General features: G+C 44.5%; 1 protein-coding gene across 1 annotated transcript; it reads left to right on the top strand.

Moving 5' to 3' along the window:
* The first annotated feature begins 200 nt into the window (after positions 1–200).
* Positions 201–8,998, top strand: LOC120029424 (monocarboxylate transporter 4-like). The gene is made up of 6 exons (XM_038974638.1): positions 201–423; positions 2,975–3,118; positions 3,205–3,341; positions 3,537–4,004; positions 5,424–5,604; positions 8,742–8,998. Exons 1-6 carry the CDS (start codon positions 201–203, stop codon positions 8,996–8,998), a joined length of 1,410 nt encoding a protein of 469 aa, XP_038830566.1.
* Positions 8,999–10,763: the final 1,765 nt, after the last annotated feature.

The raw sequence follows: 10,763 nt of genomic DNA, 5'->3' as shown, positions 1-10,763 counted from the left end.
ACGATGGCGGATACATGATGTAGTAAAAAAGTTAAGATCGGCGCCAAAAAACACACATGGCAGAATTGGTCAGGAACCTGTAAAACGGCCTCTATATTCCACCGCCATTCTTTTAAAATCATTCCTCGTTTCTTTTTCTCTCAGTTCTGACCCAAGTTGACAGAACAGAGGGTTGAGGAAATCTCCTAGCAGAGAGGATCATGGGAGGAGCAGCGGTAGATGATGAGCCTAGTGATGTCAAGGCACCAGACGGAGGGTGGGGCTGGGCAGTGCTGGCCGGAGGGTTCGTCATCACTGGGTTCTCCTATGCCTTCCCCAAGGCCGTCAGTGTGTTCTTCAAGGAGTTGATCAGGGAGTTCGGAGTGGGATACAGCGACTGTGCATGGATTTCTTCTATACTGTTGGCCATGCTCTACGGCACAGGTACGAATATATATATATATATATCACTCACACACAGGTATTTGTAAGTATATCCAACAGAAGTGTTTTCCTGATGAGCAGTACAAGGAAAAAGTACAGGAGATTAGAGAAAGTGTCAGATCTGGGCGTTACTACCTCCGGAGTCTACACAACTTAGGCAGGACCTTTTTATTAATAATTGTATCTTTATTTTACCAGGTAAGTCTCATTGAGATTAAAAATATATTTTACAAGGGAGACCTGGCCAAAATAGCAGCACACAACGTTTAAGACATATATTTACCATTGATGGCCCCCCACTAACTGACCTAGCACGCAACCCCCAGATAGCATATGTCACTCACCACCTGGATTTGGTCTTATGTAGCAACAGTTGAAATAGAGCTACCAAATGTTATATCATACACTGCATTTGAGGAACTATGGGAAAGTAATTGTTTGTTAAAATTAGAAACGTGAATACATAAGCCATTTGATAAAAAAAAAACATTATGTACAGGAAATGAGCTTTTAGATTTGCTTTTTAATCTTTTTTATCAGCATCAATCAGGAATGAGTAAGGTCAGCTATACCGTAAGGACCCCTTCATGTCCTCATTACATGTTGTGCAACAATGGTCTGTGAAGTTCTCTACTACATTTTAAAAGATTTAAACAAACAATATTGGAATCACCATGGTCTCAACCATAAACTGTCAACTTCCTGATAGATAGTTCAAATATGTTACATTTAATTACGTTTAAGAGCAACTGAGGGAAAAACAAAATTGCTATTGTGTACACCACTTGAATGAAGTGTCATTTGTGTCTAACGTCAACTCCGTCAGAGTGCTGAAAGATCTGAGAATTGTTTTTATTGGGGATTTTCAAATGATTGTATTGAACTGTCTTATGTACCCTATCTTGGATGTCGGCCCACCACCTCAAGCTCATCCTCGACAAAACGGAGCTGCTCTTCCTCCCAGGGAAGGCCTGCCTGCTCCATGACCTCCATCACAATTGACAACTACCGGTGTCCCCCTCCCAGAGTGCAAAGAACCTTGTTGTGACCTTGGACAACATGCCTGTCGTTCTCTGCTAAAATCAAAGCAATGACTCTCTCCTGCAGGTTCATGCTCTACAACATCTGTAGACTTAGACTCTATCTGTCACACGAAGCAGTGCAGGTCCTAATCCAGGCACTTGTCATCTCATTTTTACATTTACATTTTAGTCATTTAGCAGACGCTCTTATCCAGAGCGACTTACAGTAGAGTGCATACATTTTATTACATTTTACATACTGAGACAAGGATATCCCTACCGGCCAAACCCTCCCTAACCCGGACGACGCTATGCCAATTGTGCGTCGCCCCACGGACCTCCCGGTTGCGGCCGGCTGCGACAGAGCCTGGGCGCGAACCCAGCCCAGCCTGGGCGCGAACCCAGAGACTCTGGTGGCGCAGCTTGCACTGCGATGCAGTGCCCTAGACCACTGCGCCACCCGGGAGGCCACTGTAACACTGTGTCTGGACTACTGTAACACGCTGTTGGCTGGGCTCCCCGCTTGTGCCATCATACCCCTGCAACTTATCCAGAATGCAGCAAGCTGCTTGGTGTTCAACCATCCCAAGTTCTCCCATGTCCTCCTACGGAGCAGCAAGAAGTACCGCCCCTCCCTACTTTCAGTCTATGCTCAAACACTACACCCCAACCTGAATACTCCGCTCTGACACCACTGGTCTCTTGACAATCCCACCCTTATGGAAGGGCAGCTCCCACTCAGCCCAGTGAAATCTCTTCTGTCCTGGCACCCCAGTGGTGAAACTGCCCATCTTTCAAAAACATCTGAAACCCAATGTGTGTTCTGTACACTATTTACTCAGCGCTGGGTTGTTTTTTTTAGTGTAGAATTGAACAATCAAGACCTTTTTTAAACTTGTTGGACAATAATTGTAAAAATGAAATGCCTTTTTTATGGTGTCTGAGTTGAGAGAAACCCAGTTGGTCTTTCAGGCATCCATCCCTGAGCTATAAAACGGCACATTTGTCTCTGCACCATGGCGCAAAAAAATGATCTGAAATCCTGGTGGGGGACCTTGCTTGGACCTTGTGCGAGGCCCTGCGAACTGCGCTACACCACTTCCCCTACTTCATTGTCCACCATAGACTTTATCTTTAAACTCATTCAAAGAGACGTGCTCCTGTAATTTCATGTCCTGTTGTAGCTCGTTCCAAGTGGAAGGGTCAGAGAACTGGAATGTATTTTTTTTAGCCTGCTTGTTCTGGCCTTATGCACAGTTCTGACTGTGTGTTTAACAGAAATAGTAAACAAACAAACAATTGGACCAACTGGGGACATTTTTAGTCCCTACGAGGTCAAATGCTATTTATATGGGGTTTAGGGTGAAGGTTAAAATTAGTGATAGGGTTATAATTACGTTAAGGGTTAGGGTTGGGCGCTAGGGTTAGGAGATAGGGTTAAGGTTGGGGTTAGGGAAAATAGGATTTTGAATGGGACTGAATTGTGTGTCCCCACAAGGTTAGCAGTACAATAATCTGTATGTGTGTAGGTCCACTGTGCAGTGTGCTGGTGAACAAGTTTGGGTGTCGGCCAGTGATGATGGTGGGAGGGCTCTTTGCCTCCTTGGGAATGATCCTGGCCTCCTTGGCCACCAGTATCATACACATCTACATCTGTACTGGAGTTATAACAGGTTAGTAAATAAATACACACATCTACCTTTACTGGTGGGCACACACACATACACACTTTGAAAACAGTTTGCCCCCTGTCTACCAGGTCTGGGCCTGGCACTGAACTTCCAGCCGTCTCTGATCATGCTGAATCGTTACTTTAGTGAGAAGAGGCCTCTAGCTAATGGACTATCTGCTGCTGGGAGCCCTGTGGCCCTCTGCTGCCTCTCTCCTCTGGGACAGGTACTACACCTCTTCAGTCTCCCTATCTGCAGTTGTAGATCAGTATTATGATGTAGGGAGAAGCATATGAACACAATGAGCGATGTGTGCTACTCTGAAGGATTAACAACACAAAGGGGATGTTGTATGCTGTGTTGGCGGCATATCAGAGTTACGGCTCATCATTACTGTTTTTCTTCATATTTCTCCCCAAAGGTGCTGCAGTACCACTATGGCTGGAGAGGCGGCTTCCTTATCCTGGGGGGCCTGCTGCTCAACTGCTGTGCCTGTGGGGCCTTGATGAGGCCCCTGGTGGGCCCCAAGAAGCCCCAGGACCAGGAGTTGCAGGCTGTGGGCGATGCAGAAAGAAAGCTCAAACCTAAGAAAAAGCTCCTGGATTTTAGTGTATTTAAAGACAGAGGTTTCCTCATCTATGCCATAGCTGCGTCCATCATGGTACTGGGTCTTTTTGTGCCGCCCGTGTTTGTGGTGAGCTATGCCAAGGAGATGGGGAATGAAGACACCAAGTCTGCCCTCCTCCTCACCATCCTGGGGTTCATTGATATCTTCGCCCGCCCCACATGTGGGCTGATTGCGGGGATAAAGTGGGTCCGGCCTAGATGTGTGTATCTCTTCAGCTTCGCCATACTCTTTAATGGCATTACCGATGTGATCAGCTCACAGGTAAGTCTGGAACTTGTTTTTATTGATATTATTTGTATGGATGGATGTAAACAATACATAAACAATATTTAATCTGTGTGTTGTATCGTTATTACATTCCTGTATTGACACACACTACATGACCAAAAGTATATGTGGAAACCTGCTTGTCGAACATATTATTCCAAAATCATGGGCATTAATATGTATTTGGTCTCCCCTTTGCTGCAATAAGAGCCTCCACTCTTCTGGGAAGGCTTTCCACTAGATTTTGGAACATTTTTGCCATGAGCATTAGTGAGGTCGTGCACTGATGTTGGGTGATTAGGCCTGGCTCGCTGTCGGTGTTCCAATTCATCCCAAAGGTGTTCAATGGGTTGAAGGTCAGGGCTCTGTGCAGGTCAGTCAAGTTCTTCCACACCAATCCCGACAACCATTTCTGTATGGATCTCGCTTTGTGCATGGGGGCATTGTCATGCTGAAACAGGAAAGCACAGAATCATCTAGAATGTCATTGTATGCTATAGCTTTAAGGTTTCCCTTCACTGGAACTAAGGAGCCTAGCCCGAACCATGAAAAACAGCTCCAGCCCATCATTCCTGCTCCATCAAACTTTACAGTTGGCACTATGCATTCGGGCAGCTAGCCTTCTCCTGGCATCCGCCAAACCCAGATTTGTTTGTCGGGCTGTCAGATGGTGAAGTGTGATTCATCACTCAAACATGTTTCCACTGCTCCAGAGTCCAGTGGTGGCGAGCTTTACACCACTCCAGCTGACACTTGGCATTAGACATGGTGATCTTAGGTTTATGTGCAGCTGCTCGGCCATGGAAATACATTTCATGAAGCTCCCAACGAACAGTTCTTGTGCTGATGTTGCTTCCAGAGGCAGTTTGGAACTCGGTAGTGAGTGTTGCAACTGAGGACAGATGATTTTTACACGCTGCAGCACTCTGTGATCCCGTTCTGTGAGCTTGTGTGGCCTACCACTTCGCGGTTAAGACTTTGTTGCTCGTAGACGTTTCCACTTCACAATAACAGCACTTACAGTTGACCAGGAAAGCTCTAGCAGGGCAGAAATTTGACAAACTGACTTGTTGGAAAGGTGGCATCTTATGACGGTGCCATGTTAAAATCACTGCTCTTCAGTAAGGCAATTCTATTGCCAATGTTTGTCTATGGAGATTGCATGGCTGTGTGCTCGATTTTATACACTTGTTAGCAACAAGTGTGGCTGACATGGCCGGATCCACTAATTTGTAGGGGTGTCCACGTACTTTTGTGTATATATAGTGTATTATTGTGGACACTGCAGCCTTCGAGACCCGGAGCTATTGTATCCATCGAATTTTAATGATTAATCAGTCACGTTCATTATATTTCTCTGGTCATATCATGTTGTGAATTATATAACCAAGGGTGTTGCTTCTCTTTTGGCAGGCGACAGACTACCCTGGTCTGGTGGTGTTTTGTATCTTCTTCGGGCTCTCTTACGGGATGGTGGGGGCGCTGCAGTTCGAGGTTCTCATGGCCATCGTGGGCACCAAGAAGTTCTCCAGCGCTTTAGGGCTGGTGTTGCTCATGGAGGCTATCGCTGTGCTGGTGGGACCGCCTGGAGCAGGTCAGTACACACAGGGAGAAGGATTGGGTTAGTGTTTGGATTAGGGTTATGGCTAGTGTTGGGGTTCAGGCTGTGGACATGAAGCTAGAGTTAGGGTTGAGCCATAATGTGGATGTGAAGCTAGAGTTAGGGTTGAGCCATAATGTGGACGTGAAGTTAGGGTTGAGCCATAATGTGGACGTGAAGTTAGGGTTGAGCCATAATGTGGACGTAAAGCTAGGGTTGAGCCATAATGTGGATGTGAAGTTAGGGTTAAGCCATAATGTGGACGTGAAGCTAGGGTTGAGCCATAATGTGGACGTAAAGCTAGGGTTGAGCCATAATGTGGATGTGAAGTTAGGGTTAAGCCATAATGTGGATGTGAAGTTAGGGTTAGGGTTGAGCCATAATGTGGATGTGAAGCTAGGGTTAGGGTTGAGCCATAATGTGGATGTGACGCTAGGGTTGAGCCATAATGTGGAAGTGAAGTTAGGGTTAGGGTTGAGCCATAATGTGGATGTGAAGTTAGGGTTAGGGTTGAGCCATAATGTGGATGTGGGGTTAGGGTTAAGCCATAATGTGGATGTGAAGTTAGGGTTAGGGTTAAGCCATAATGTGGATGTGAAGTTAGGGTTAGGGTTAAGCCATAATGTGGATGTGAAGCTAGGGTTAGGGTTGAGCCATAATGTGGATGTGAAGCTAGGGTTAGGGTTGAGCCATAATGTGGATGTGAAGTTAGGGTTAGGGTTGAGCCATAATGTGGATGTGAAGCTAGGGTTAGGGTTGAGCCATAATGTGGATGTGACGCTAGGGTTAGGGTTGAGCCATAATGTGGATGTGAAGCTAGGGTTAGGGTTGAGCCATAATGTGGATGTGAAGTTAGGGTTAGGGTTGAGCCATAATGTGGATGTGAAGTTAGGGTTAGGGTTGAGCCATAATGTGGATGTGAAGTTAGGGTTAGGGTTGAGCCATAATGTGGATGTGAAGTTAGGGTTAGGGTTGAGCCATAATGTGGATGTGAAGTTAGGGTTAGGGTTGAGCCATAATGTGGATGTGAAGCTAGGGTTAGAGTTGAGCCATAATGTGGATGTGAAGCTAGGGTTACGGTTGAGCCATAATGTGGATGTGAAGTTAGGGTTACGGGTTGAGCCATAATGTGGATGTGAAGTTAGGGTTGAGCCATAATGTGGATGTGAAGTTAGGGTTGAGCCATAATGTGGATGTGAAGTTAGGGTTGAGCCATAATGTGGATGTGAAGTTAGGGTTGAGCCATAATGTGGATGTGAAGTTAGGGTTGAGCCATAATGTGGATGTGAAGTTAGGGTTGAGCCATAATGTGGATGTGAAGTTAGGGTTGAGCCATAATGTGGATGTGAAGTTAGGGTTGAGCCATAATGTGGATGTGAAGTTAGGGTTGAGCCATAATGTGGATGTGAAGTTAGGGTTGAGCCATAATGTGGATGTGAAGTTAGGGTTGAGCCATAATGTGGATGTGAAGTTAGGGTTGAGCCATAATGTGGATGTGAAGTTAGGGTTGAGCCATAATGTGGATGTGAAGTTAGGGTTGAGCCATAATGTGGATGTGAAGTTAGGGTTGAGCCATAATGTGGATGTGAAGTTAGGGTTGAGCCATAATGTGGATGTGAAGTTAGGGTTGAGCCATAATGTGGATGTGAAGTTAGGGTTGAGCCATAATGTGGATGTGAAGTTAGGGTTGAGCCATAATGTGGATGTGAAGTTAGGGTTGAGCCATAATGTGGATGTGAAGTTAGGGTTGAGCCATAATGTGGATGTGAAGTTAGGGTTGAGCCATAATGTGGATGTGAAGTTAGGGTTAGGGTTGAGCCATAATGTGGATGTGAAGTTAGGGTTAGGGTTGAGCCATAATGTGGATGTGAAGCTAGGGTTAGGGTTGAGCCATAATGTGGAAGTGAAGCTAGGGTTAGGGTTGAGCCATAATGTGGATGTGAAGCTAGGGTTGAGCCATAATGTGGATGTGAAGCTAGGGTTGAGCCATAATGTGGATGTGAAGCTAGGGTTGAGCCATAATGTGGATGTGAAGCTAGGGTTGAGCCATAATGTGGATGTGAAGCTAGGGTTAGGGTTGAGCCATAATGTGGATGTGAAGTTAGGGTTGAGCCATAATGTGGATGTGACGCTAGGGTTAGGGTTGAGCCGGGGTGTGGATATGGAGTTAGGGTTAAGGTTACTCTTACTACAAGATCTACGCACACGCAAGATTTGGAGTGTCACAATGTTGTTTTTTCTAACAAAAGGCCTTGTAATACACTCTGGCATTGACACTTTTTTTACTACCTGAAAATTGAGACCTGCTGTATCATTCCTTCTGCAGTCATGGGGGCAGTGTTGTCACTTGCTTCCTTGATCTGATCTATAGGTTATTCATCAAAATGGCCTATTTTGCATTGATAACAACATATTCTCAGCGACTGTTCAAACAGTAAACCAAACAACAAGGATCCCCCCAAAAAGCTGTTTTGTTTAGAAGTAATAAATAGTGATTACACACAATTGTGAAATTGTAGAAATTGTAGAACCTGCTGGAACCAACTAGCTAGCCATGTGCTTTTGTCTGCCTGACCAAAACATGACTTTCTATTTTTAGCTGATTATGGGACTGAATACACAGGCAGCATATCAAACTGGGATAATGTTTTAGGTTTGACCAGCAAGCATAAGAATATTTGCCAGGGCATAATTGTAAATGATAAATCTGATTAATTTCACATAAAGATGTGGGAAGCTAAAAAGGCTAGCTAGCTTGCCCTGTTTTTTTAGCCTCAAAATTCATGTGGACTTGGAGTTATGGATACTCTTTCGAAAAAAGATTAGTCAGAGTGCAGTATAACTGCAGTATGCTACAAAACTTTTTTTTACTGCAGTAATTTAGCAGTGTAACTGCAGTTAGTGCAGTTATTCTGCAATTACTGCATCCAAAATACCAAAGTCGACTGCAGTTTCAAAACTGCATTCTTTTGTAATGTTAGGGTTGAGCCGGGGTGTGGACATGACATTAGGGTTTAGAACGAAGTCTTCAAACCATCAAAGCCAGTATAGACATTTTAGCTGGTAATAAGCTGCGTATGCCTTGAATGTATAATGGGTAATACACTCTTCTCATACCTCCTCTCCCATAGGGCGTCTGCTGGACACCACCCATAGCTACATGTACGTGTTCCTGCTTGCTGGCTGTGAGGTCATTCTGGCCTCCATTGTCATCTGCATAGGCAACTTCCTGTGCATCAAGAAGAAGCCAGATGAGCCTGAGGCCCATCTAGAGAATGGAGCCCCCACAGAGATGGAGAATCTCAACAGCCTGCTGGAGGCGGAGGGAGGAGAGCATGAGAGGGCTCAGCTGGCAGGGGTGAGGGGTGGCACCGCAGAGGCAAAATAGGGAGCGGAACAGAATGGAGGGGTGGGAAAACCAGAGACAGCTCTGTGATGGAGAGAGAAGGGATATTTGTTAATTGATTTTTAGAGAGACTGACAAGCTTTATTAAACACTACCAATAGGGACGGACATAAGAGTACACATGCTGGCGGAGGGAGGAACGAAGAGAAGGATGGATGTGCTGTACATGTGTTGTATGCTTTAATATACACAGCAAGTTGGGCAGTGTTACCTAGTGGTTGATTTTTCAGTGTAACATTTGTTTGTGTTGATTCTGGAGTAAAATGAACTCTAAGGGTTAAATTGACACTAAGTGGTATAATAGAACCCTCGTGTCTGTTAATAACCGATGTTGAACCAAAACCACGGCCATCATATTTCCCAGCATTTTTTGGGGGGGTTTTGTATGTTTATGCTGCCTACCTACCGACCGGAGGCCTTACTTCGCGCAATAACCACGATGCAACACACTCGTGGGCGTTAACGTTCCCTTTTCACTCCTCTTATCTAGCTTTAACCCAGCCTTGGTTGAACGAGACGTTGTTCGGTACATTGATTAATGTTGTAGTACTCAAATATAAATTCCATACATTTTTCTAAACTAATCCAATATGTTACTTGGATGTATTACTGAAATGGTTGTCCAGTTTAAATGCTTTAGGTACTCTCATATTTTAGTAATTCTGAATAAAAGTTGGGTGAATAAAAATTCCTAATGTTGGATGTTCCCACTCAGGACTTCAGCCAAATGGAATTACACATTACTTTGCAAGCCAGCATAAATGTGACTTTCAGGCCTGATGTGGCCTGTGAACCATGAGTTTCTGGCCACTGTATTGGGATAAAACTAGTCCCTTGACATAAGGCCTTATGAAGTATGTATTGGTATAAAGAATTACATTTGAATGATAACATTCACTTGGGATCTCATTTGGTGAAGGCCACAGGACTGAAAATGAATGAATGAAACAACCATGTTTGTCACTCAAATACAGGGTGGTGACTCTACAATTCACTCGAAAGGCAATGCATCCTGCGAAGTATGCAAATAAGGCTTTACACTGTGTTAATTTACCATTTGAAAGTGTGGACATGTATAGACACTGGAACAGTGTTAAATTTAACACTGTTGATTTAAAACTGGAGAATTTGCTGTGTACAGACCAGCAGGCATACCAGGAGGAACACTATTAAATGTTATCTAGAATCGCACTGCCGCAAACACACACTGCTGTGCCCAGAGTACACACACACACACACACACATACGAAACCTTGAACTAACCAATACTTGTCACCGCCTAATCTTGAAGTGACTTCTCTTCAAAGACAAGAAACATCTCTGTAGGCGCAGCGGTCAGAGATGGCGCAGCAGTCTAAGGCACTGCATCTCAGTGCTAGAGGCGTCACTACAGAGCCTGGTTCGATTCCAGGATTTATCACAACCGGCCGTGATTGGGCCGGGGTAGGCCGTCATTGCAAATAAGAATTTGTTCTTAACGGGCTTGCCTTGTTAAAAAATAGTTTTTAAGACATCGAGTTGGTTTTCCGAACCCAGAATATGCTTAGCATTGGACTGAGAATCATGCTCAAATTCTTAATTGAAAAATATATATATTTTTTTTAAATAGCTTCTTTAGCAAAGAAAAAATTCTCAAGCAAGAATTGTGCTAGGCCTGTCGGAGGGGAAAACTAGCTCTTATAGAGGTTTGGAACTCTTATTGGTCTATTAACTAATTTACTGCCTAGTGATGTCACCAGGCAGACCC

This window comes from Salvelinus namaycush, chromosome 35, assembly GCF_016432855.1.
Source record: "Salvelinus namaycush isolate Seneca chromosome 35, SaNama_1.0, whole genome shotgun sequence".
Classification (NCBI taxonomy): Eukaryota; Metazoa; Chordata; class Actinopteri; order Salmoniformes; family Salmonidae; genus Salvelinus; species Salvelinus namaycush.
This window is presented reverse-complemented; position numbering and strand designations above follow the sequence as displayed.

What these genes read in the sequence shown, in the direction of transcription:
- LOC120029424 (XM_038974638.1), top strand. Translation starts at nt 201, where the DNA reads ATGGGAGGAGCAGCGGTAGATGATGAGCCTAGTGATGTCAAGGCACCA. An exon ending in CTGTACTGGAGTTATAACAG is followed by an intron (nt 3,119 to 3,204) that starts GTTAGTAAATAA and finishes CCTGTCTACCAG; the next exon opens with GTCTGGGCCTGGCACTGAAC. An exon ending in GCCTCTCTCCTCTGGGACAG is followed by an intron (nt 3,342 to 3,536) that starts GTACTACACCTC and finishes TTCTCCCCAAAG; the next exon opens with GTGCTGCAGTACCACTATGG.